General features: G+C 49.4%; 1 protein-coding gene across 6 annotated transcripts in view; it reads right to left on the bottom strand.

The window, feature by feature from the left end:
• The window catches only part of RPS6KA2 (ribosomal protein S6 kinase A2), a 450,029-nt gene that overhangs the window by 265,590 nt on the left and 157,105 nt on the right, over positions 1–27,334 (bottom strand). Inside the window, exon 1 of one of the 6 annotated variants that reach the window (XM_074397160.1) lies at positions 17,086–17,232. The exons of the other annotated variants lie outside the window; for them this stretch is intronic. Within the exon in view, the coding sequence (XP_074253261.1) occupies positions 17,086–17,136 (51 nt within the window). The 5' untranslated portion in view covers positions 17,137–17,232. Of the gene's footprint in view, positions 1–17,085; positions 17,233–27,334 lie in introns of those variants that run through there. 6 annotated transcript variants of the gene reach the window in all.

Raw genomic sequence — 27,334 nt, 5'->3', positions numbered from 1 at the left:
GCTCTTTGATGGATGGGGGGTCCACATGGCTTAGGAGGCCCAAAACGGGACAAAAGTTTGCAAACTCAAAACCAAACTTGTCCAACGTGTGGCCTAGAGGCAGCACACCGCCCAGGTCAGCTTTGAATGTGGCCCAACACATTCATAAACTTTCCAAAAAAATGAGGGGTGTGTGTGTGTGTGTGTGTGTGTGTGTGTGTGTGTGTGTATTTTAGCTCACTGCTATTGTTAGTGTATTGTATGTGTGGCCCAAGACACTTCTTCTTTCCATATGGCCCAGAGAAGCCAAAGGCTAAACACCCCTGCTAAACCAAGCTTGCCGTAAGACACGCCAAAGCATTCAGTTTCCTTACCATCTGCTGTTAAAAATAGCTTTGATTTGTTATCCAGACCTACTGTGCTGTTCTAAAGAGTTACCATCAAATAAGTACAGATAAAGAACCATGAACATTTTCTCCTCAGTGAAATGTTCCCCGGAGCTGCTGCTATCTTCACAAAGCACATTAACAGCGCCAAAGAGGCTACATCGCTGGGGAAAGAGAGTTCTGAGCAGACTGTTGATTCTTCGTTCTGATAAAGAAAATTGTGTACTGGTACTCGGAGAGCTCCATAGACTCTGAAAACAGGAAATGCTGAGTTCCTCACCAGCACGATCTTTTATAGCCATCCATGTCAATAGATTATTTTTAAAAAAGAAAGCAACATAATGCATTCAGGAAGTTATTTGTGGGAACAGGAAACCTCTTATTTGAAAGGGTTATTGACTTTGATTGGGAACAACAGGGCTCTGAACATGGCGCATGGGCGCTGGGCAGAGGCTGCCGCCTGGCTGAGGGACCACAGGCACACTGGAGACCCGTGGTGTCCATTCCAATGGGGACCGCGCTAAAACGTGGGCTGCTGACCTGGGATCTGGGAGGGGCACCTCAGGGATGGTCTGTCTGAGCGGCGGCAGGACACACAACCCAGCGGGCACCAGGGATAAGAGGTCAATATCTTTGGAGGGAGATCAGGTGAGGAGAGGTCCTGAGAATTAGGAAATACAGAACAGGAAATCAAGGAATATGTTCAGAACCTGTTTATGGAAATAAGGAAAGTCTTACTTCAGAGATGTGGGACATGAACCAGACGTAAGCATCATGATAACAAAGACAATTTTTTTTTTTTTTTTTGGAGACGGAATCTTGCTCTATTGCCCAGTTGGAGTGCAATGGTGCAATCTCATCTCACTGCAACTTCTGCCTCCTGGGTTCAAGCTATTCTCCTGCCTCAGTCTCTCGAGTAGCTGGGATTATAGGTGCCCGCCACCATGCCCGGCTAATTTTTGTATTTTTAGTAGATACAGGGTTTCACCATGTTGGCCAGGCTAGTCTTGAATTCCTGACCTCATGTGATCCACACACCTTGGCCTCCCAAAGTGCTGGGATTACAGACATGAGCCACCATGTCTGGCCAAAGGACAATGATTAAACTTCATATTTCTACAAAATATTCCGCCACCAACACACACACATAATGAGCGAGCTGCAGTGGACCCAATGAATCGGGTCCTGCGGTTCTCAGGTTATTCCACTTTCCCTGGGTTCCAGTCCCTATGAGGCTCCCTGCATAGGGACCCTCTGCCCGCCTTGCCAGCAAGTGGAGGGCACCCACAGCTGGGCCAGAGCCCAAGTCTTCTGCTTCAAAGAAAACAGGACAAAAGCCAGAGGTGGGAGGGTCTCTCCCATGCATCATCTCCAGGCTCCTCCTTCGCTCCTGCCTGGGAGGAGGCCGGCCTCCCCTTCCCAGTGGGGAAGCCCCTGTGGTTTCCAGCCCACTCGCCCTGCCCCTTCTCTCCTACTCTTCCCTGCTCCCACCTGCCATCTCTCAACCCCGGTCCTGCCCCAAGTTCCAAGCTGTTAAACCACTGTCTTTAAAGATGTCCACAGCACAATCCTCCCTGCAAAGGCTACCAGTCAGACAGAGCAGAGAGGCTGTGACACCCGGCAAAGCCCTGGAAAACCCCTCCCCAGCCCTGGTGCGACCTGCTCCTGAGATCGGCCCTCCTGGGCGGTCCCCTCCACAGCCGTGGTCAACAGGCAGGTACCTTCCTTCTCGGTGGGTCAAGACATGAGGAACTCACCAGTAGGAAACATGAAAATCTAGTCAAGTTTCTTCTTCTTTCGGTCCTATTTCATGCCTGTTTCCAGTTCTAGTTACTAGGAGAATTTCTCAACACTGTCCCAACATCTGTTTCTTTGTTTTAGTGCTTTTGTTTCCAATCTGGAGGAATGCTTTCACTTTCCCAATTATTCCTTCTTTCATCCGGTTTGTTTTTTGGCTACTGTATCGTATCTTCAGTCTCCCTAAGTGTTTAAAGGCCTCCGTTTCCTGAGTTCTATGTGCTGCTTGAGGTCACCATTGGTTTGTTGTCTCTGGGCAGGTAAGGAAACTATCGACTTGTCGTAACAGAAAGTCGAGTGTAAACAGCCTTCCCCACGGTAAGGGATTCACTGGCTCACCAAGGAAAAGTCCTGGGAGGCCAGGTGCGGTGGCTCACACCTGTAGTGATCCCAGCACTTTGGGAGGCTGAGGTGGGCGGATCACTTGAGGTCAGGTGTTGAAGACCAGCCTGGCCAACCTGGCAAAAACCTGTCTCTACTAAAAATACAAAAATTAGCTGGCCATGGTGGTACACACCTGTAATTTCAGCTACTCAGGGGGCTGAGGCAGGAGAATCGCTTGAACCCAGGAGGCAGAGGTTGCAGTGAGCCAAGATTGCGCCACAGCACTCCAGCCTGGGCCACAGAGTGAGGCTCTGTCTCAAAAAAATAAAAATAAAAGTAAAAATGTCCTGGGAGGTGCAGCCCCTGCCATTGCCTGATTCAATTCCCTTCTCCTGAAGGGCTGGCCTGGCCCCACACTGGTCTCCCCTATAAAATGTGGTCAGTGGATCTCCAGAACCACCCTGTGATTCCACCCCCACCCTCCAGCAGCTCGGCTCCCTGTGACATGGTAAGATTCCTCTTGATCTGAAGTCAGCCATAGTCAGCTCTCACCTAATCTCTATGCAGAACTTGTAACCAGGACTGTTCCAGGCACACACTTCAGACCGTCCCCTCCCCAGGGTGTCCCTGTGCCGAGCCCTCCTGTGAGGCTGGACGTCAGATAATAAGACTTTTCCCCTTGAAACTCCACAGCCATCTGCTTCATGTTTTCACAGCACTTACCACGCTGTGGTGGAAACACTGCTCCCAAAGTCCACATATTTACACTCAACCAGATTCAACCTCCCTTCAATTGACACATTTGTATGTATCCTGCAATACCAAACACAATCTCCTACACTACAAAGAGGCTAACGATTATGAGCTGAATTTTTTCTCTTGTTCTTGTTTTGACTGATTAATTATTGGAGAAACTGGAACTGAGAGAGGATTTCTTTAGCGGTCCAGCACACAGGAGTACTGTGATGTTCTCTTGAGAAAGCCTGGACTTCTCTGCAATGGAATTTTAGTTAACTTGGAGAAAACTTCTGTCTCCAGTAGGCTCAATTCTAGCACGTCTAGGTGAATTTCTATGTAGTTGTTTGCATATTTTGAAAATGTATGACCTTCAAGGTCTACGAGGTGTCTTCACAACAGAAAACTTGAGTTAATACTAGGATGGAAGATCAGCCCTTGACACCTTCCAGAAAGACGGCACAGGAGGACATGGCCATCAAGCCAAGGTTAGATTTTACATGTAAGAGGCAGAACCGCCTGACTCTGGGAAATTGACGTGTAAAATAGAAGGTATGATACAACAGGAGTGCCTTCTACTCCATGCAGTTAAAAATAAGAAATGTGGTCATATCAGTATTTTTTTTTTTTTTGAGACAGGGTCTCACTTTGTCACCCAGGCTGGAGTGCAGTGGCGTGATGTCGGCTTACTGTAACCTCCTCTTCCTGGGCTCATGCAGTCCTCCCGGGGAGGAAGATATTTTTGGATTATTCTAAAATTAAATTTAAATTATATGATGCCTAGGACTTGCCACAAAATAACCTGGAACTGTGTGGGTAGGTGGAAGGGGAGAGGGAGTGGATACATAAATAAAACAAGACTAGCCTGGACTGGAAATTTTGGAAATTATCTACCTGAGACAGATCTGTGGGGGGGGGGGGTTATTACATTCTTGGCTTCCATACATGCTTGCATTTTTTATGACAAAACTCATCTTTTTTAAAGCAGGGATTTAACCTCTCAAGCAAATGAGTGTGATTGTCACTTTAAAAATGCTTCTGATATTAAAATCACTCCCAGAGCAGCATAAAATAAGTCGTTTTTAAAGCTGGTGTGGGATGAAGCTGTGATCCTGGGAAAATGTAAAGCTGGTTTGCATATGGATACACATGTGTGCTATGTTCACACCAGCAGCCCGGCTCAGGTGCACACGCCAGCCAGTGAGCCATGCCACCAGGGCCGCCTCACCTCTCCTTACCTCCAGTCACTTTCCAGGCCCTGTTGTCACCCCAGCGGGGCCTGAATCCTCTCTGCTTCTCCATGCCTATCCTGGCTCAGAACATCCCTTATCCCCTGGACTATGTCTCCACCAAATCCTGGGAAAGCTGGGTGCTGCACACCGCTCTGTAAGCCCACTGACGGCAGAAGGCTGCCTTCTACAACAACGTAGCTCCAAACCTTCTGTTCTCTAAATAAAGTTGTATTTTACTTACATGCAAAATAAACACAAACGCAGTTTTCTGCCTTCAATCCTCTCCTTTATTTCACAGAAGACACTTTGGTTCTCTTCCATAAGCCTTCCACTCTGCATACCTTTCCTGACAGATGAGAACGTGTACGTCTACTCACAGTTCCCAATATTTGCTGTTTTGCGTCACCCCCGGAGGTGGAAATTACAGTGATTCACGCCCAGGGAAGCAGCAAGGTGGGGTGAGAGAGAGAATAAGAGGGAGGCTGAGCTTCAGCGAGGCCAGGTGACCTTTGTCCAAGCATGGCTGGCAAGGGACAGAGAAAAGGGTCTCAAAACGTGGCCTCTCAAGTCTCAAGCTCCAGCGTTTCTGCTGCGCTTCGAACCCCCTGTGCTTCATGAGACCGTGTTCTCAAGTGCAAAGCAGGTATCTGTTGACCACACATGAATGTCTACAATTTGGCAAGAGGATTTGAACACTCCAGAAATGGTGTGTATTTAGATATCCATTCCACAAATAAATTTGAGTATGACTTTTTAAATTTATCATGGTCATTAGTAGATAAAACCTTATTTGTTTATAATTACTATTAATTCTATAGGATTTAGTTCACATTACAATACCTGGTTGTCCAACTACCAGCACTAATAAATAACTAAGTAGTAAGTTTGGAGAAAAAACTGCGAACGGAAAGTCTATTAACTAGGAGATGTTGCTTTTTAAGGCACAACCAAAAATAATAAATATTGTCACCAGGTGTGGTGGCTTATGCCTGTAACCCCAGCACTTTGGGAGACTGAGGTGGGGAGATCACCTGAGGTCAGGAGTTCAAGACTAGCCCGGCCAACATGGCCAAACCCCATCTCTATTTAAAAAAAAAAAAAATACAAAAAGAAGCCAGGCATGGTGGTGGGCACCTGTAATCCCAGGTATTCAAGAGGCTAAGGCAAGAGAGTCACTTGAACCCGGGAGGTGGAGGTTGCAGTGAGCTGAGATCACACCACTGCACTCCAGCCTGGGCAACAGAATAAGATTCCATCTCAGTAAAAATAATAATAAAATAATAAGTAATATTGTCACTTATTTTAGCCAGTGCAAATCTAGAAAACATGTGATGAGGGACAGTGTGTAGGACCTAGCCAAAAAGAGCCTGAACGTGAAAGGAGACCTGCTGAGGCCAGAGGCACAGTTTGAACTTCCACAGGACGCAGAATCGGAAACGCTTCAGCCTCGTTGGCCCCTCCTCCCATCGTCAGCCCTGGAAAGGACGGCGAGGGCCCTGTTTGGCATCGCGGGTGAGGATTGCTCTTTTTTAAAGGAGGCTGCTTGCCTCTGCCTATCTTCTCACCCCTTCTGCTCTGAGTCAGGCTTTGCTCCCCAGTGAAACACAAAAAGCAGGAAAGCAGGAAAAAGTGGAGCGAGTGGGACGGGCGGAGAGGCAGCGCCGGAGCCCGGATCCACCGCGACGTGTCGACGTGTCTGCCCATCGGCACTTGGAAAACGCAAGGAAGGGCGTGCCAGACTCTGCAGCTTACAACACGGTATCTCAGAGACCTTCTAAGAAATAGACGCCACACCCCCAGACAAAAAGAATCCGCACCTTGCACAATGGACTTGTACCATCTCCCGATACAAATGACGCTCATTTCCCGAGCAAAATACGAGGCATCTCCAGTGCCTAGGACGCGAAATTATAAACCGACTCACTGCTCCACTGGAAACATGCCCTGCTCCCGATTCCCTCATCTGCATCCTGCACACAGCACCTCCTACCCCTAATTCCTGACTCCTGCAGCCACTGCTGACCGGTGCTGACCAGTGCCGAGCGGTGGCCCCAGGGAGGCTGAGCTCACCTCCTGCAAGTTGCACCTGGATTCTGTGCTCCAAAGTGAAAACTGTTCCTGGTGATTTCCAAGTCCCAGTTGTTCTCGCCTCTTGTGATTCCAGCTCACAGGTCCAGGCCTCTCCCTGGATGCCCCGCTAGGTCTTGCTCCTGGTGGCCTTTCTCCCAGAGATGAAAAGCCTGTCTTGACCCTTGTGGCCCAGGGCTGGGGCTGACACCCACAGCAGGCGCCCAGGATGCTAATGCCACTAACTTTCCGCATCCCCTGCCAGGAATGCCTTGGCCCCCAGCAGCTCCTGCCAGGATCCCTTGCTCAGCTCCTTCTGTGAGTCTCAACACCAACCAGCATTGTGCGTTCTCCCCCCGGGATGATGGACAGCTTAGGTTCAAGTCTTCTGATGTGCAGCAAGAATATACCAAGAAAACCCGTCTAACCAGTATATTGTTTAATGGTAAAATCTGGTTCAATTGTAAGTAGAGTTCTAAGGGTTTTCAGATGCTGCTGTTACGTTTAAGCTACAGGCAAGTTACCCAAGGAATGGGATGTTGAAATATGTTTCAGAATAAACTTCCGCTTGACAATTACATGCAATAAAATGTACCAGCTTTCTCCTTTTTTCCTTCATTAATGAACCGAGGAACATAAAGTTCAATTAAAAATAAAGATTCCTGCATCACTTGGTTCTTTCTAGTCCTTTTAATTTAATAAAACACTGGTGTTGAGGTGTCGGGGAAATGGAAAGTGATTGCTCTGTTTCCGGCTCACTATTCGCATTTGGCTTACTCATAAATCCAGAGCCATGGGAGGGTCTTTTCCCCACCTCAGTCAGCACCTAGAATACCCGAAGGCGGGGTCAGGTGTCAGAGGCTCGGGAAGAACGGACAGGGTGAGACAGCCCTGGGGAAAGGGAGGGGCAGGGAGGAAGCTCCTAGGGCAGGGCCAAGACATCAGGTTTACCGCTGAGCTGCGTCTAGAACAGAGTGAGGGAGGAGGGACTCCATAACTGGCTGTCGAATAAGGGGAATCTCAAGAAGAAAACTGGGTGGGAGCGTGGAGATAAATACTAGCAACAAGGACGCAAAGCAAGCAAGGATCCTTTCACAGCCGGGGCAAGCTCATTCACCAGAAACCGTGAAGTGGAACCCGCCCCCACACCCAGCAAGACCATGGCCTCGTGCCTGTCCTCAGAGTGCCCTTTGACCACCACCTATGTCAGTCAAGAGGCAAGCCTTGCCTTTGACCACATCCTAGTGTTTTGTCCCTTCCCTGTTTCTTCGGGAAGGCCATGTGGTCCTAGCTTTTATAACCACATTCCTTAGACCCAAACCACACTAGGTTTAAAGAGTGAAGGCATGAATGAAGAAATGCCACAAGAAACAGGGGGAAGGTCTACCAGCTGGCGGGCATCAGGTGGGTCTCACCACTCGCCCTCGGTGATGTCCAGCCTGAGGCCACAGCTGGCAGCTGCGCTTCTTGGGAGAAGATCTGAGCCCTGCTGGGGTCACCACATGCAACATGGCTCCTCCCAAGGGCAAGGCAAGACCTTCAGATGGAAGCACATGCATTTCCACGCCAGCTAATACCTACGGGTGCCTCCGTGTTGTAGAGTATTACATATTGCAGATGTCCAAAAGTACACAGCGTTTCAACTTTATAAATCACTTGCAGTGATGCTCTCCTGATTCAGAGAAAATATTGCAAGAGCCAGCAATGTGACAACGCATTCCCAAACAAGCAGTGAGAAAACAGGAAGCCAAGTGTTTGCGCCTCAAAATCTATTGTAATCTACAGAACACATTCCCTCCACACTAGAGACCTGAAAAAGCATTTTAAAATTATCTCATTTGTTTAAATTATTACTTTTAAATTACTTTGTTAGTTACTTGTGTGGCCATCCAAATAAGTCAGATTTCACTTGGAATAAATCAGTGGTTCACCTAAGGGCAATCTATGACTCAAATATTTCCCTCTATTAATCAATAACTGTTCCTTTTCCCAGTGTGCTTTCCCATCAGGGAAACAGATGTCTCTGGATAACCATGCAGACACAAATGTGTCAGAGCACAACAGGCTGAGAACACAGAGGGAAACGCATTTGGAGCCTTTCACGTCCAGGGCCTCACTCCGCCACTGTGACGCCAGTGGCTGATTCTCCTGTGACCTGCACCTGGCGAGTGAGGCTGGGCAGCCTGGAGAGATAGGAGGAGCAGCCAGTGAGAGGTCTTTGGGGTGTTCTGCAGCTGTGGTCCCGAAGGTCCCGACCCCGAGACAGGCCTACAGCAGCCACGGCACGTCCCCTTCCCTCCGTGGGACACAGAGCTCACCAGGCAGCAGCACGGGGCTACCCTGCAGAAGCTCGTCTTGGACTCTCTACCCAGCCACGGTCCTGTAGGAACCCAAGAGAACTTGAGGCATCTATAAGGTGTTGTCATCTAAACATAGCTGGGGACAGAGAACAGGTAACAGGGCCCAAGGTCCCCAGTGAGGTAGGAGGTGGGACTTGACTCTGGAGTGGGATTTAGACACTGGACTAAATCAAGAACCGGCTAACACGGGGACGGGGGTCCGGGATGTGCCCATCGGTGTGCCATGTCTGTTTACTATTGCCATGGAAACATCCAAGCATTACCGCCCCTTTCCATAGCAACGACCCCACTACCCAAAGTTACTGCCCTTTTCCTAGAAATTTCGGCATAAGCTGCCCCTAAGTCTACATGTAATTAAAAGTGGGTATAAATGTGACTGCATGCCTGCACTGAGCTGCTACTCTCTGCCTGGGGGGTGGCTCTGCTCTGCAGGAGCAGTCACGGAGCTGTAAAGCTGCTGCTTCAACACAGCTGTTTTCTTCCATGCTACCACCTGCTTGCTCTTGAATTCTCTCCTGGGTAAAGCCAAGACCCTTTGAAGGCTAAGACCTGATTTGAGGCTCACCTGTCCTGCACCACCAGGAAAACCAGGAGCCAATGGCGGGGTCTCTCTGGGTGCAGCAATCCTCAAGCCTTCACCCTACTCTCTGCCCTCCTGCTCCACCTCAGAGGCTCCAGGAATCCAGGCAGACTCCCTGTGGATGCATCCACAGTCAGCTCTGTCCCCGGAAGCCTGGTCTCCAGCCCACATCGGCTTTACCTCCCAACTTGAACATCTGTCACACTTCCACCGAAACAGCTTGATTTGTTTCTAAGAGAAATTCTGAACCTACTTGTTAATAAAATGCCCTTTCTGCTTCTTTCCAATCTATAATAAGAGAATGTCTTACACATCAGAAGAGCAACAAGAAACACTGTGCCAGAGGAGGGGCTGAGAGACGGTCCTGACTTGAGAGCGTGAGGCACTGGGGGCCAAGGGTGGCTGCGGGAGGCCCTTGCAGGAGGAGTGGGGTATCGCTGCGCAGCGGCGGCTCCAGAGCCCTGCAAGGGCCAACCTGCTTCCATGGAAGTCCCCATCCAGTGGGTAGCGCTCAGCACCACAGAAGCTCAGACAGTACCTGATGGAGGGCGGGGCAGGTGTGCCGGCTGCAGGACAGAGGCGGCCGAAGGTAATGGTTAAAGCCATCTGTTGGCCACTTCTATCCCTGTTCATCCCACTTGTCCTCCCTCAGACACTTGGGACCAGAGTCAAAGGATCCCAGACGTCTGACTTTCTTTCTGCCCTAGGTTCATGGCGGAAAGCTGATGGATTCGTAGGCCACGCATCTTCGAGAGCTGTTGTGCAGTTCATTCCCCAGGATTAGGAAGATCTTGGATTACAATCCACAGGTACTCCCTGAGCCCCCACTGCCTCCCAGCTCTTGTAAGAACCCTCCCCACGCACCATCACTCCTGACCCTCATGATAATGCTATGAGCATCACGTTTCTCACGGCAAAGAGCCTTGCAGGACTGAGGTTCAAGCTGGGTCCACACAGCTGGATACCTGGTGCCCCTTCTCCCACCCACCCCGTCTCCTACCTCCAAGTGAGCCCGCAGACCATGCAGCATGGTGACAGACGATGGCCCTGTGCACCAGGGGGTGGGGACAGAGGGCTAGGGAAGGAGCTGCGAGGTCTTTACATTCACAGCCTTAGGTCTTGGGACTGATGAGGACAAATGGCTGGGATCAACCAGGTGCTTTCCAGACCCTACAGAAGGAGCGAGAATCGTATTTGGCAGTGACACCCCAAAGAGATGGGAAGAGGTCGGGACAGCACTGACTGAAAGGCAGTCCTATGCGACAGAAGGCCGGCCCTGCGGAGTCCTGCCGCCAGGAACCGGAGTTAGTGTGGGTATCGGGCACCAGGCACGAGAATTTGTCACTGGGAACGAGGATGTGTGGAGACCCTACAGAGCAGTCCGACGTCTCCTACTGTGGGAGCCTCTGGCCCAGGGTTAGATCCATGTCACCTGGTGACTCCTTTTGTGCAGGGAGGTGAAATGACCTAGAATGAACCCTGAAATCCAAGCAGGTTGGTGTGACCTTCTGAAACCTCTGATGCCAAACCAGCCTGTCCCAGATACATTGGAGCCAGCATACACGCTTTGCCCGCAGACCACGTGTCACCTGCTGACAGGGCCTGGCCCGTCAGTGCACCTGATCCTGCAGCCTGCGTGGCTTCATGGTCCTCCTACCTCACAGGCCCACTTCCGCTCATGCTTCCGCCTCCCGGCTTCCTGTAGGAAGCTGCCTTGCTGCCTGGCCGAGCTGCGTCCGTGCCCGTATCGCCATGGTGTCTGCATCACAGCTTTTAACTGTGTGGCGTTTTGAGGGCCTGTTTAGGAGCTACCTCCACCACGCTAAGAGCGCTCACAGCAGCGCCCGCGGCAGGAGCTCTGTGCACGCTTGATGCATGTGCCAGTTACAGCAGGGTCACAAATCCAGGACATCACTGCCATTTCCCTCACCCGAGGTTTGAAGGAGAAAGAACAGGGGCAAGGGGAGAACAGGACCCGAGTACAGGTGGAGGACCCGACTGGCTGCAGGGCAGAGGACAGCTCTGAATGCACCCACTCTTCGTGCTACTGAGGTAACCACAGGAAGACAGAAGCCAACCCAGGGATCTGCCCTGCCTTCTTGGATGCCCACAACTCTGCCTGGGCCATGGAGACACAGGGCACAGACAGCGATGCCCCAGCACTTAGCAGATTGATAGCGAAAGGCACCATTACCGAGTGTCGGCAGCGCTGTGTCTGTTCACTACTGAGAGAACAACAGTGGCACCTCCCGCCTGTGAGCGTGGCCTGTTGCTGCTCTAGCGGGGCGGAGAGGCTAGCAGAAGCCGGCGGGATTTTACTCAGAAGCTAAAGAAATGGAAGAGGTGGTTTTGGGGGAAGATTGTTGACTGAAGAATTCCAGAGATCTATCAGGAGTCAGCTGACTCCACTATATTTATTTTTCTATTAAGATGGTTTACTCAAGTATTTGAATGGCAGGAGTCTAGGCATTTTAATTTCCACAGATGTGGCTCATTGAACTTTGATTTTCTGTGCTCAAGAGCAAACAGAATGTTCAAACACGTTTAAGGTGCAGCATTGCATTGGCGGCTTGGTGTGGAGCGTGATCAGGATTTGCCTAATGTGTGTGCACAGAAATGCAAAATTGCCTTTCACCAGAACCAATCTCGGGTCATGTGTGGTCCAAAGAACGCCTCTAAGCGCCCTGCAGTAGGAGCGAGACCTGGAAGATACGGGCCGTGAGACAAAGGCCCCCAGACGACCACTGGGGAGGGGGTTCTGTTCACGGGAAGGGGGTGGGAGGGCGCCGGCTTGAGAAGGAGGGGGCGGAGCTGGACTGCTCTTCATGACAGAGGGGAGGACATGAGGACATGGAGTATTCAAAAGGCAGGAGGAGGGGACGGGGCACAGACCTCAGGGAGCGAGGGGTGTGTCTGGGATGGGGAGGCCCTGATGGGTCTCTGGAGGTCGAAGGAGCTAGCAGGGCTTCCAGGTTGGCAGTAGAGCAGCTGGGCGCTCTTTCACCTGCTCTGCCTGCCTCCAAGGTCTCTGGGTGTCTCCCTTGCTCACTAAAGATTGTATGTGGTGGATCTTTGGGGGGCACTTGAAAAAGACACAAGCTCTGCTGCTGGGACACTGCACAGGTTCCCTGTCGGGGCCCGAGACATTGGGTTCCCGCTTGTGTCTCACCCAGCTGGCCCCTCCGCTCAGCCCCCGTCTTGCCAGGGTCACATTCTTACCTCCAGCGCAGCTGCAGAGGGAGCTGGCCACGGGCAGCTGGGTCCACAAGTCAGGATCGACGGGTGGCTGGGTCCACGAGTCAGGACTGAGTGACTAACCAGCGCCACGTGAGCCCCCAGCAACGAGCAGAACCATGGGGCAAAATGAAATCACTGGGTTTGGAGAAGGGATGAGAACCAGGTGGCTAGGAGAGGGGCATACAGCGTCACCATGAGGAGTGACATGACGCCCAGGCAGGGGGAGGGAAGGTGGGAACAACAGGGTCGGCATGAGGCTGGCAACACACAGCACTGAAGTCTCAGTTGTGCTTAGGGGCTGGGACACGCCTGAGGTTGGCCAGACAACAGGAGCCCCGCTTGGAGGCAGCCTCGGGGCCCTCCTTCCACACCAGCACGCTCACATGGACCCCTGTGAGAGGGCTGTCTCCTGTCTCAGTTTCCTCATCTGCAAAATGAGATTGTCATTGTGCTCCTAAGAATTACAAGGACTGAGTTATTACCTGCTATGAAGTTAGAAGAACACCGACGCGATGAATAGCCTCAACGCAGAGCAAGAGATTTCAGCTGAGTGGAAATGAATCCACCCTTGCTTCAGCGCTAACTTTAACAGCATCGGCGAAAACAAAGGAAAGTCTCTAAGTCCGAGGAGGACCACCTGCCGAAGGCCAGCCCTGAGCAGGCCCTCCCCACTCGCCCAGGTGGGCACCCTCCGGCCGCTCTGGGCCTGGAAGCTGCGCCAAAAGCGCGCCCCCTACCAAAGCCCTCGCTTTCCCAGAGCTGGGCGCCATGCTTCCATGTGGATTGACACCACAGAGAAGACTGGTTTCCTGTCCTGAAAACAGAACTGGTGTCTGAAATGGACATGAAGGTGAGCTCAAGGCCAGGAGCCCAGGATGAAGGGAACATCCCGAGGCGTTCCTACAGCGTTTCCGGAGCTCTCTGCAGACAGGCCCCTGCCACAGATACGTATGCGTGGCCTCCCAATGTGAAACAAGGAAAAGAGAAACATGCCCACAGTGGAACACACAATAAATATCTAATTGAATGAAAAAATAAGTGAGGATCCCGAGAAAACTGTGTTGGTTAAACAGTACGGCCAGTTCCGAGTAGTAGAATCTGCTCCTCCCTGCTGGATTTGCAGGCGTTGGACTCTGCTGGCCCTGTGGTCAGAGGCGATATCCCCCAGGCAGGCCAGGGGTACTTCGTGGGGCAGGCATGGGAAACAGGGTGCAGGCATTTCAGTCAGCTGCTGGAAGCCCTGGCCATTTTAATAGACGTCCCTCTATTTCAAAGGCAGAAGTTCAGTGCCTCTGAACAAACCAACTGCAGCTGTGTGAAGACATCACTGGCGGAAGGCGCTCCGTCCCATGAGGGTTCTGCTCGGCAAGGCTCTGTGCACACATTGAGGACACCGTGACCAGAGAAAGCCACACCAAAGTTTTAACGTTCGGCCCCAAGGCTGAGTGGCAGGAAGCCAAGCCGGGCCCACCCACCTCACCAGGAGGCCCCCGGTCCTGCTGCTGTGGCCAAGGAGTCCACACTGCATTCCCACCCAAGGAGGTGGCAGAGCTGCATGGTCCCACAATCCTGCCACATGGCTCCAGTATGGGGATTGGGTGGGGGCCTCTGGAGCCCTGGAGGTGGCCTGTCTCGGGAAGGACCAAGCTGGGAGGAGAGAGAGGTGGGTGAAGATGTGAGGCTGCTTTGGGACCATGTCACAACCTGTGAGTCTGATGTGAGCAGCCAGGATTGGGGTGTTGGGGTCTTTTCTCCCGCGGCTTTTTCACATAAATCCACTGCTCTGGGAAGGGGTGTCAAGCTGTCCCAACACCCAGAGCGAGGCCTTAAGAGTGAACACTGAACCTGTCCATTCCACACGATCAGGGATAGACTGGTCTATTTCCTGACAGAGCATCCTCGCCCCGGGGGCAGTGCAGAAATACAGGCATGTCAGCACAGAAAGGCAACAGGATTCCCATCAAATGCCTGTCACAAGATCAGATAGTTGGAGCCACCTGCGCTGCTAGAATGATGTGTCAAGGTGACAAATAGCTTTACACAGTTTTCAGGATTCTTCAAAGGGAGAACGCTCTCTATGAGCTCAGAGACACGCATGGGAACTCCAGGTGCCCTCTGACACCTCAATGCAGCTCCGTGAGCCTTGGTTTTCCTCTCTGTGGATGTGGGCACGCCTGCTCCCCGGGGGCAGGAGGGGACAGTGGCTCAGCTCTGCAGTGAGACTCCCTGGGTTGCACTCCTAAAAGTCTCTTCCTCTAGATAAGCCTTAGTTTCCTCAGCTATAAAACGACGTACACCGTCTATTTAGCAAATGCCGCTCCTGCACTGTGTCAAGTCCTAGAAGCAACTTGTTTCTGATTTAAATGGCCACGTGTATAAATACGAACCACGGGCTTGCATCCAAGACACAGATCTGTGCTTCTCATTTTTTCTCAGGGAAAATCTCTGACCACAGAGACCCTGAACAGGCGTGCCACGGACAGGTGTTTACGAGGGTTATTCTGTGGCATGCCATCTTGATTCTAATGTTTTACAAAGGATATTAATTATACAAAAGCATTAAATCAATAATTTGATCCTCAACAGTAAACAGCACAATAATCAAGAACACACAGTTTATATAACGCATTCTTGATGGTTAAAACATAACAAAAATAGAAAATAAAAAACCATAGGTTCTAGAAGATTCAGGCACTGCCAGCTCATCCTGGGAGACCTGAGCTCTGTCGTCACGCTGTTTCCCCTTTATACCTGGCTCTGCCATCTGATCGCCCTGGAAATCCTACCCCAGGTTCCAGCCTCCACTACGAGTGCTGCCAGGACTGGACCTCAGGAGTTCCCTGGATTCTTTCCTTCTGTTTTCACCGCCCTCACGCCAGGTTAGGCCCTCCTCATCTTACGACTCACTCAGGCTGTAACAACCTTCAAAACCATTTCCTGCTTTCAGTCTCTCTCCACTCCAGTCCAGTGTGAGACCTGCCAGGCTATCCCCAAAATAACTTCTTGTGTGTCACCCCCTGCCCCAGGCACCCAGCACCTTCCTTGCTGTGCTTCCTGCTCCCCTGCTGCTGGCTCTCCCTCCTGCACACAAGCCCGTCTCACCTCCTGGTTCTCAGGGCACTGAGTTCAGCTGGGGCCTTCCTTGCTGCCCTGTTAGAAGCCTTCATCCCTCGGAGCCCTGCTCCAATCCTCTCCGTGACATATTCTGAACTTTACTCCACATTTTGACGTGATTTATTTACACCCCACTGTGAGTACATGCATGCCATGACATAATGACATTGTCTAAGGACCCCTATCTAAATATTTCATCTTCAAAAGGACTAGAGTCTCCTTTGGTTTGAGGCAAATGCATGTTACAGAACAACAGTGCTAACTCGATGACAGGCATTTTTGTAATGATCTATTTATCCATCTTCTATACGCTTACATGGGGGAAAGGAAATGAGAAACCGGAATGCCAGCAAAAGAAAACAGACCAGAATGAGAGATCAAGACGCACGTGAGGCTGGGAGGAAGCCATACAGGCCACAGGCTCCTGGGCAGCTCTTCAGAGCGTCCCAGGAGCAGCCGCCCATCGGTTGAAATCCTCCCTCTCTCTGGGTTAGTTATAGGACAGGACACCCCGTGTCGGGGGAAGACAGCGGGAAATGCACAAGCATGCGATTAGCTTAAGTGACATTCAAGAGGAGGATGTCCGGAAGTGGATGGCGTATGGCTTCCCCACCTCCCGCAAGTGCCCCCCCTGCAAGAATGGTTGTCTTGGGAAGATAAAATAAGGGAAGAACAGAAGAGTAAAAGGGGTAAAGTGAGGTGATAGAGTGAAAAGTAAGGGAAGAAGTAGTCAGAAAAAAAATAAAAGAAGCCAACAGAGCTCATCCTCCTACCTCTGCTCGAGCTCCCTATCCACAAAAATCACCCCCTACTGAGAATGTGTCCAAGAAGGGGAGGCTGTGGGGAAGTGTTCTGTAAACCCCGAACCCAGAGCCCAGCGTGTGCAGAGGTGGACGATGGAAGCCCAGCCGTGGCAAACCCAAGGACGAGACGGAATAACACGGCACAGAGCACGTGCTCTGCCGGGCAGGAAACGTTCACAAGCCAAGGTGTAAGGACAAATAGGAACAAAATAGAATAAAGTAGAATAAACATGGACAGAAAAAGTGAGAAAATCGAACGCTAAAAAAGCCCTACTCTAAGATGCATGTTAAGTAAAAGATTAAGAAGTGAGGAAAAAAGGTTACAAACGTCATCCGTTATTATGCCAAAATAATTACCTAACTATCCGGCCTGTCTGGCTTCCAGAGAGGATCAGGAACCATCTTAAAAACAAAACCAAACAACGCAGCAGGCTCCAAGGTGCTTTTTAACAACGTAAACAAGGTACTTACTAACAATAGCCCATAGAACTTAGAGAAGGCTTGGCGGAGGAGAGAGAGCATGTTGCCTAAGTTGGAAATGAGGGTGATTTTGGCCGGAGAGCTGCACCGTCTTTCTCTTCAGGCGTGGAGAATCTTACTCCTCCACGTTCAGGAGAGCCAGCCTCCACGGGAGTGTGCAAACATTCAGGCTAACTGTCACTCGGGATCATCTGAAACTCAGGACAGGGCAAGAGGCAGTTGATTGTGGCAAGGATATGACAATGTCACTTTTAGTAACTGACTCAGTCCAACACCTCGGGGTCAAGTGCTTAATATAGGGCTACTCTTTCCGTTGGGTGGCAAGTTGAGCGAAACTGACCACCTGTTCCCTTGCAAGTCTGCCTGTCTCCAGCCCAAATCAGAAGGCGCCTGGCACGGCCGCTCACAGGAGGTGCTGTGGCGACTGGATTTCCCCTCCCACCAGTGCCCGTGAAATCCAGATGTGTTCTGGGACCCTCTCCGCTCCCGAGAAGACTGCAGATCAAGCTGCTAAGCAAGTAGGAGGGATTCTTGTTGTTTTTAATATCCTTAGTTGTGTGTGTTTTCTGGAGACTCTATTTTTATGACTTTAAAACTCTGCTTTCCAGGCCGGGTGCGGTGGCTCAAGCCTGTAATCCCAGCACTTTGTGAGGCTGAGGCGGGTGGATTACGAGGTCAAGAGATCGAGACCATTCTGGTCAACATGGTGAAACCCCGTCTCTACTAAAAATACAAAAAATTAGCTGGGCATGGTGGTACGTGCCTGTAATCCCAGCTACTTAGGAGATTGAGGCAGGAGAATTGCCTGAACCCAGGAGGCAGAGGTTGCGGTGAGCCAAGATTGCGCCATTGCACTCCAGCCTGGGTAACAAGAGCGAAACTCTGTCTAAAAAAAAACAAAAACAAAAAAAACCTCTGCTTTCCTTGCACATCCGCAGGGCCTCTATTAAAGAAATGGGAAAAGGGAGCATCTGAGCTGGGCACTCAGGCTCCTACGGCTCCATCCAAAGCCCCAGGAGGACTCCCTGCTCTGTTTTTGTGAACTGCTCCAGGTCTGATTACTCAGGATCTCTCACCCAGTCTGTGGCCGGGAGATCTAAAGTACACTATGTCTCCAGCAGTTTCGTGGATGCAGTTTTTAGAAAGGCTGCACCACTAATATTCCCCCCGACACACCTAATGTAACACGACGTTGTTTGCCTCCTGTGAATACAGCCTGCCCATCAATTTCAAACTCTAGCCATGTCCACTAGGTTTTTGATCTGGGCCTTTCTAAACAATGGCTTAATTGGAGTCAGCAATTTGAGGGAGAAAGCCCACAAAAAGAAGCAATTTATGAAAAACCAGTTCTACTCACTGTGCTTAGACACACCCCTTAGACACTGGTCACTCCTGTGGTTTGCCAGTGAAGGCTGGAACCTCACGTTTTCCTTAGACACCTCTGTCCTCTACCTCAGAGAAATTCCTCTCTCCCTTAACTATGATTCTCACCACTCCGTGAAAGGACAAAGTTGATCAAATGTCTCTGTTGGGCTTTGTCTGACACTGCAGCTCATCGGGAATTTATGAGTCATTTTTGACAAGAGGATAGTGAACCTCTTTATGACTGGGGCTCACTGCCCGAATATCTCCAAAGGGCTGGATGTCCACACACTTTCTTCCTCCCACACATCGATGTTGCTCGCCATGTGGATGCCCAGAGACTCGAGATGGAAATTCACTTGGCAGATCATTTGACCAGCGTAGGAACCGACTTGCACTGCTCATCCTTTAGGGGAACTTGCTGGGAATATCCCATATTGTTTGGAAGACTTGGTAGTCTCTTTCTGTTCACCCTTTCTCCACTCATAGTCTTCCAATACAATAAAATCACCACTCCAGTGACTCTTGCTTCCTTAACTAGTTACACTGTGGAGAGATTTCTAGTAATGTCCAGGATAAAAAATGTCTGAAACTGCCAAGAACAAAGCCTAGCCCCAGAAGAGTTCACCTAATACTTTCTGAGGCACTGACCATCTGGTGACTGTGTGGGGGCACTGCCATCTGAAGTCACAATCACAGAATCCAGGAAGCTGATGCGAACCTCTCCTTACATGGTGAGAATGCTTTACCTTCCCATAGCTTTAAGTATCACAGGCATTCTGCTAGAGCAATTCTGTCTCTAGCGGAAATCTGTTGTTGTTAGTGGGAACCATGCCACAGAGCATAACGATCTGAGCGACCTGAAGCGTTACTGTGAGCTCACTTACTACATCTTTCCATGTTGATAGAGAAACAGAGTTGTTCACTCACTTAAGAAATATTGATTGAGCATGCTTGCTGTCTCATCATGTAATGTGTTTTCCATTCCTCCCAGCTGGGCTTTAGATGCCGGTGTGATGCATATGCTATTTGCTTGCATGATTCTGCTTGTATTATCCGTTTATACGATAAGTAGGTATTAATCACTTAGGCTGTGGGGTTAGCTCTGGAAACACAGTGGAGGAAGAGAGATGCTATCCTGGCCACCAAAGAGCTAACAGTCTGGTGTAGAAAATGTCAGTAAGCAAATACCGATATCGGCAAATCTGTGCATACAGTTGATGCGGCTGCTGTGCAGTGCGTTGCTGTGTGAACGGAAGGCAGGAAGACTTGAGCCCAGCCGGGAGAGACAGGAACATCCTCTCTGAGAAAAGGTCGCTTACGCTGAAACTCAAAAGGCGAGTCCAGCTTCTCTAGGCAAAGAGAAGTGAGCAGAGCAGCCCACGTGAAGAATACCCAATGGCAAAACAAATACAGCACAAATGGAACCTCCCCAAGAATCAACCCAGAGCCAGAGACAACCCAGAGCGTGGTGTCATTGAGGGGACCCACAAAGATCTACATGGTCAGAACTGGCCGAAAAATGGGGTAAGCCCTTGTTAAAAATGTTGGGTTTTATCCTAAGTGCAGTGGGGGTCTTGCAGGGTTTTAATTAGAAGAATGTACTCTTCTGATTGTGTCTGTTAGACTGGGGTCCCCATCCCCCAGGCCTCGGACAGGTACAGGTCCATGGCTTGTTAGGAACCAGGCCGCATAGCAGAAGGTGAGTAGTGGGCGGGGGAGAGTGACCTCTCCAGCCTGAGCGCCGTCCGCCTCCTGTCAGATCAGCAGCAGCATTAGATTCTCATAGGAGCTTGAACCCCATGGTGAACCACACATGTGAGGACTCCAGGTTGCACACTCCCTGTGAGACTCTGATGCCTGATGACCTGAGGTGGAACAGCTTCATCCCCAAACCATTTCCCCTCCCTGCACTCCCCCCTCTCCCATGGAAACACTGTCTTCCATGAAACTAGTCCCTGGTGTCAAATGGTTGGGGACAGCCATTTTAGACTCCACAGCAACTGACTCTGATATGGGGAAGGGCCGGAGCAAGACCAACAGCAAAGAGGCTCCAGCGGCTCTCCAGGAAACAGCAGGACGTCGCCAGTGCTTAGGCTGTGGGGGGAAGCAGCCCCACGTGAGATCTGGGTGGAGGGAAGCAGCCCCACATGAGATCTGGGTGGGGAGAAGCAGCCCCACGTGAGATCTGGGTAGGGGGAAGCAGCCCCACGTGAGATCTGGGTAGGGGGAAGCAGCCCCCGTGAGATCTGGGTGGGGGGAAGCAGCCCCACGTGAGAACTGGGTGGGGGGGAAGCAGCCCCACATGAGATCTGGGTGGGGAGAGGCAGCCCCACGTGAGATCTGGGTGGGGGGGAAGCAGCCCCACGTGAGATCTGGGTAGGGGGAAGCAGCCCCCGTGAGATCTGGGTGGGGGGAAGCAGCCCCACGTGAGAACTGGGTGGGGGGGAAGCAACCCCACGTGAGATCTGGGTGGGGGGTAAGTAGCCCCACGTGAGATCTGGGTGGGAGGGAGGCAGCCCCACGTGATACTGGGTGGGGGGGAGGCAGCCCCACGTGAGATCTGGGTGGGAGGGAGGCAGCCCCACGTGAGATCTGGGTGGGGGAAGTAGCCCCACGTGAGATCTGGGTGCGGGGAAAGCAGCCCCACGTGAGATCTGGGTGGCAGGGAGGCAGCCCCACGTGAGATATGGGTGGTGGTCCATCAGCTGGGTGGGGACTGCCTCAGTATGGGGGTGATCAGAATTGAGAGATGGAAGATGCTCATTGGAAACCTGAATAGGTAGATGGAAATGCTTCATTTCCATTCAGATTATTTCTCCAAGTTTATCTCTACCCCAGACTTAATCTTCTGAGTTTCAGACTAACATATCCACTCTCTGGTAGAAACGTTTATTCTAATGTTCCCCAGGAAACTCAGTGAACATGTCCACAACTCAAATCATTGCCCCTGAACCATCCATTAAAACATTTCCTCCAACATTTTTCCTTAACCTGGCAAATGCTCATCAGCTGAAACAGTCGATTTTCTGCATCAATTTGACAGGGCTGCTGGCTGCCCAGATACTGGTCAGATGTTATTCCGAATGTGTCCATGAGGGTGTTCTGGGAGGGGACGGACGTCTAAGTCGGCGAATGTAGTCAGGCAGATGCCCTCTCCCGTGTGCATGGGCCTCACCCAATCAGTCAAAGGCCGGAACAGAACAGAAAAGCCGAGAGGGACCCCTTCCTGCCGGGTTGCCTTGAGCTGGGTCAGCAGTCTTTTTCTGCCTTTGAACTCAACCAGAAACACCAGCTCTTCCCGGGTTTTGAGCCTTCCAGCTTTCAAACTATACCAGAGCTCTCCTGGTTTTCAGGCTTTCGGACTCAGACTGGAACTTCCACTGTAGGCCCTCCTGGGACTTCCGCCTGCCAACCGCACAGATCTTTGGACTTGTCTGCCTCCAGAGTTGTACGAACCAATTCCTTATCGAATCTCTGTGTGTTTGTGTGATGTGTGTGTGTGCATAATTGTATGGGTGTATGCATATGTATGTGTATGGATACATATATAGAGATGCACATCCTATTGATTTTGTTTCTCTGTCGAACCCTGACTAATACACCAGCTAAAGAGGAAATAATATTGTCTAGGGAGAAGGTAGAGTTAATAAAAAAAAAAGGCTCATATAAGCTAGAGGGTATCTCCACATTGGAAATAAACCATAGTGCAACCCGAGAAATAGAAGAGAGCAGAAGTTGACCACAGATCAAGTAGGCTGGAACTATGGCAGGACTCCCCCTGGGCACACAGCCACCCTGCTGGGGATGGAGAGCACATTTCCCAGCTCCCATGCTGCCAAGAGCAGCCACGGGCTAAGTTCAGATCAATGGTGTATGAGGGAATTGACGAAATCTCAGGGCATCTCCATAAAGATGAAGCCACCATCCTAGACATCTTCCTTTTCTGTTTTCTGAAGGCTGAAAACCCAATTTGAAAATGACCCAGTTTTAACTCTGCAAACAAGAACCACACCCTAAAAGACAGTGGAGGAAGAAGAGGGAACCCCAGTCGCTGGACAACCTGGTGGAGCAGAGCCTCCACGCCAGCCTGGACCGTCCAGCTCCAGGCCAGATTTTGGGAGGGAGGCTAATCTCTCTCCTGTTTAAGTCCCAATATTCTGAAGTCTCTTTGCTCCAGCGTTTGGCTTGTACTGAACTGAAACAGACATGGAAACACACACAAACAGCAACACAGGCAGGCGGCCGTTCCCTCAACTAGAACAGACGTCTGCCTGCTCTGCTTTCTCCCGTAGCCCCAGAGAATGGGCCAGGAGCTGACAGGAGGACGACTCGGCAACTATGCGTGGAATGAATGGATAGTGGAAGGAATGCAGACGGGCACTGGAAGGACAGTGAGGACATGGGAAAAGAGTCTATAGTTACATCTTTTTACAAGAACTTGCTGTACAGAGAAGGGAGTAACTAAGGAACCAGGGTCCGGGTGCCGTGCAATGAGCATGTGTGTATGTGGGTGACACAGGAAATGCTGGGGCATATTTCCACAAAAATAAAAAGAATCCAGCAAGAGAAAGAAGTGGGGAGAGACAGCATGGGGAGAAATGACAGATACAGGTGAGGGGACGGAAGGCAGCAAACCACACTGCCATGTGTGTACCTATGCAACAATCTTGCATGTTCTTCACATGTACCCCAAAACCTAAAATGCAATTAAAAAATAATAAAATTAAATGAAATTAAAATTTTCAAAAAAGAAGTGCGACACAAAATAGAGTGTTGTAAATTTCCTGAGTTGTGTAGCAGGTGAGGTACTTTCTTCATATCACCAGAAGGGAAGAAGAGGATACGTGGGTGTACCGGAAACCCTGTTGGGTACAGGTAGGAATTTTAGGATGTATCTAAGTGATGACTCTTAAAAAAACTTCTGTCTAGTGGGAAGCAAGGTCAATCCCTGGAGAGAATGCTGGCCAGTGGAAGTCAGGCTGAGGTAAATGGAAAAGGTTGAAAATAGGCATCGTGGAGAGAGAGCAAAGTGAGTTTAGGGATATGGTCAGAATAAAGAGAAGTTCTCAGAGGCTGATGAGGCTGGGCATCATGCATTTTTACAGCAACAAACTTCCCTGTGTGTTGTCTTTCCCAGGAACTGTCAGGGTTTAGACAGACATGAAGAACAGAAAATGCTTGGCTTCTTCTGGGGCTGTGATTTTCCCCGATGATAAAAATTAAAAGGCTGAAGGGCAACTTCCATTGAATATTGCAATAAAGTCATTACTGACTCTGTTGTAGAGGGAAGAAACTGCTGAGAGGAAGGCTGGTGGACGTGGTGGGGAACTCATCAGAGGACGGGAGGTTCTGGCAGGACAGGCACTTGCACTGTGGCTTCTTAACCAGCCTGGTGGGAGGACAAGAAATGGAGGCAGCAGAATGTGCCCAATGACTTTGTCAATTACAGGTGATTAAGTTTCCAGGTTTAGGAAGTAGAAAAGTTCCTCTTCAAAGTGTCCTTTCTTATTCAAGAATAATCATAAGTGTTAGAAATAACAGTTTGTTTTAAATACTTTCTTCAAAGCCTTTTTGCTTTTTGCTAGTAGCTTTTTGTTAAGCCGTATCCTATGTAGCTGTTAGACATGCTTACAGGCACGTAATACATTCTGTGTCCTTGTACTTTAACCAAGATACCTGTGCTGGACATGCTCACAGGCGTGTCCCAGCTCGCAGCCTGTGCCCCTTCCTTATTTAGACCTCCTTTTGGTTCTCCATTGCTTTTACCTGTTTAGAAAAGTTTGAAGTTGTTAGCCAATCAAGTTTTAGTTTAGATTGTGAAGTCTGGCTCCAACCAACAAAGATCAGACACAGCAGCAAGGACGACCCCAAATGTGTAAAGGATAAATACGTCTGCTTTTCCTTTGTTCATTGAACTGTCATAGCAAGATGGGTGAGGGTACTCTTTCTGCAAGACGTAAAGATTGCCTTGCTGAGAGATGCTTTGTCCCAGTGCTGACTTTTCCTTACAGCACTGAAAATTTACATGTAACACAGGATGACAAAATTTAGAATAGTTGGCTAAATTGGAGTAGAAAAAAGTGTCACTAGAGATGAGAAGGTAGCAGAACGGAGAGGTCAGGTGGTCAGATGTGATTTTCAGGAGGATGTGGAAGACACCAGGTGGACAGCAGGCATGGTAATGGTGAGGAAGACTGGCATGGATTCCAACCATCCCTCTGACTGCACCATAGTAGCACAGATGGAGTAACTGACTCCTCAGAGTACAGGAGAAGTGGTATTGTCAGATTGCATGAGATTTCACGAAGCAAATTTTTGTCCAGCTAACAGAAAGGCTGTGGTCAGAAAGCTCCCCGAAGAGCAAGGATGACATTGACCAAGCACATGGCACTCAGGTCTCAGGGGCAAAAAGAGAGCAAATTCCCTCCACTTGAGAGGATCACAGAGGAAGTGGGTTCTCAGGAGCCATCAGATTCCACTTAAGGAAAGCAGGAGGAATCTTGAGAGAAGACTTCAAGGGAATGGCTGACCAGAGAGGAGGGAGGGCCAGTAGGCCAGTGCTTGGGACTGGAGAGACAGGCCGTGAATGCGTGGAAGGAAGTTGTCCCTTGAGTGGTGACCAGAACAAAAGAGGAGGCCAGCTTGGTGGACTTCACTCTGCTTGTCTTGCAGGAGAGTGCCAGCCCAGGGACACTCTCCCTTGGGTTGATAAATGAGTCAGATGGCTGGGACTCCATCTTCTATCCCTGAGTAACTAGTTGATAAAGACACCCACGCTAATGCATTTTCCTGAACAGACTGTTGATATTAACAAGGTCAGTCTGATACGGCTGATTCTTTATCAGTCCATCATTGTTTCTTTTGTAGACACACGTCAGCTGTCGTTTTAACCAATTCTTGCTGAAAATGGATTATTACCGAGAATGACCATCAAGTCTGTGGCTTTGGGACATGCAGAAGGTATTGAATTCTGGCTTTTCAAACTGGGGCCTCATTCAGCCCTCTACAGTCTTCTGACATTTTTGCAGTTTGCAAAGTCATAGATTAAAACACACAACTAATCAATAAGGAGACTTGCCTAAGGCCAGGGGCTGGAACCATAGGGAGAGCAAAAGAGATGTTTCACGTTTATAGGTTCTACTTTCTCTTTATGATTGTGGCACTGTGCATTCCCAAAACAGGAATGCTGGGAGGCCTGGAATAGGTTTTCTGAGTCCTGGCTGTGCCACGTGCTAGCTCTGTGACCTTGAGAAGCCCACGAGGGCCTGAGAGCTGTCATTTCTTCATCTTATGAGTGGAAGTAAGTCCTGACGCTGCTTACCTCACGGGTTGCTCTGGCTATTCAGATATGAGTTGTACATGAAACACTGCGTGAGTCCATGTTTACACCAGGCACTAAATCATTACTGATATTTTATCGTTCAAGGTATAATGTAAGGCAACATCTATATTAACCTTAACATTTAAACATTTCTTTTACCTAAATTGGGGCTGATGATTTCTGATGCTATAGTTAGATGCTCTTCCCTTTCACTGGTGTGTTTGCTTTTCACCTTTTCATGTGTCCTTTTCAAAACTATCCCCAGGAAGCTGCTGGTGTGATTATATTGGGTTTGTATTGGGTTTGTTAGAAAGTAACGTCTCCATTTTCCTTTCCATTAGGACTGTGTAAAATCGCATCCCTGAAGTGTGTGCTAAGAAGGTCCCTAATCCCTTGTGTGATATTTCTCCTTCTGAGTCTCGTGTTGGGTGATTCCTGCTTTATAAAACCCATCTCTCTGAAAGCTTGGGACACGTTTAACTCCATGTCCCTCTCTTCCTTGATGCGATTGTTTCCTTCAACTCTTCGTCTGCCTTTCTCCTGGCAATACACCTCTCTAATTTCCTTTCTTTGAGGCTTCCACTCCAGGGTTGGAGGATTTTCCTGCAACTGCATGCCTTCTTTTAGAGAAGGGGGCAGGTGTGCACACAGCATGATTGGGTCTAATTCTCCAATATATCTGTCTCTTTTGAATTGAGCTAACTTTTCAGGAATTTTTTTAGCCATAATGTTCATCTACCAAGCAAGACAGGTGAAGTCGTGTTTATCACCTATAATTTTATTACCTGCAGAATGCCTATTCATATACGGATGTCAACGGCTACATGTATTGATTAAAGCTCCCTTCCCAATTACGTTACTATGGGAACAGCTACACGCATTTCAAATGTTAATTTCCTTTTGTTACACCTGAGTCACATTAGCAATAACTTTCTGCATGAGACAGGTACTTGCTTTGTTTGGATTGGAATTCTGTCTCATACACAGGGTTCAATTAACATTAGCTGAGACTATTTCTTAATTCAAAGAATATGCATATCCTCTTCATTATTAAGCCTAGAACAAGATTTTCTCAGGTTGCCACATTAATCGGAGAGAGACACCGTGTAGTTTATGATCAAAACTAAGGCAGCTCAACAGCGTGTTACATCTAAGAGGCTGACATAGGAGAGATGTCATTTCCTTTTTAGTCTGCGTCATTAAAAAGATCTTTTTTTCTTTTGAAGTCTCTCTCTTGGTTGCTCAACATTTCTTCACAGAAAGAATATGAAGGAAATAAGTGATACACCGCATGTGAAATCAAAGCAGTGGCAGGATTTTGTTTAGAAGAATGCACAGCTGCACTGACTGTGATTACCATTCAGAAAAGCTGCATCTGCCAATTTCCTTTTTGCAATTCAATTAACCTTATCTGTTACTTTTCTACTTTAAGGGATGTTTTTTCCACTCAAGGAAAAACCAAAAGGAGAATGGAAGAAATTATAGAACTATGAAATGGGACTTACAAAGAAACAGAATAGTTTGCCTATTTTTCTCAGGTAGCATATTTTATGG

This window comes from Saimiri boliviensis, chromosome 4 (genome assembly GCF_048565385.1).
Source record: "Saimiri boliviensis isolate mSaiBol1 chromosome 4, mSaiBol1.pri, whole genome shotgun sequence".
Taxonomy (NCBI): domain Eukaryota; kingdom Metazoa; phylum Chordata; class Mammalia; order Primates; family Cebidae; genus Saimiri; species Saimiri boliviensis.
The sequence above is the reverse complement of the archived record's forward strand: the minus strand, read 5'-3'. Positions and strand labels throughout refer to the sequence as shown.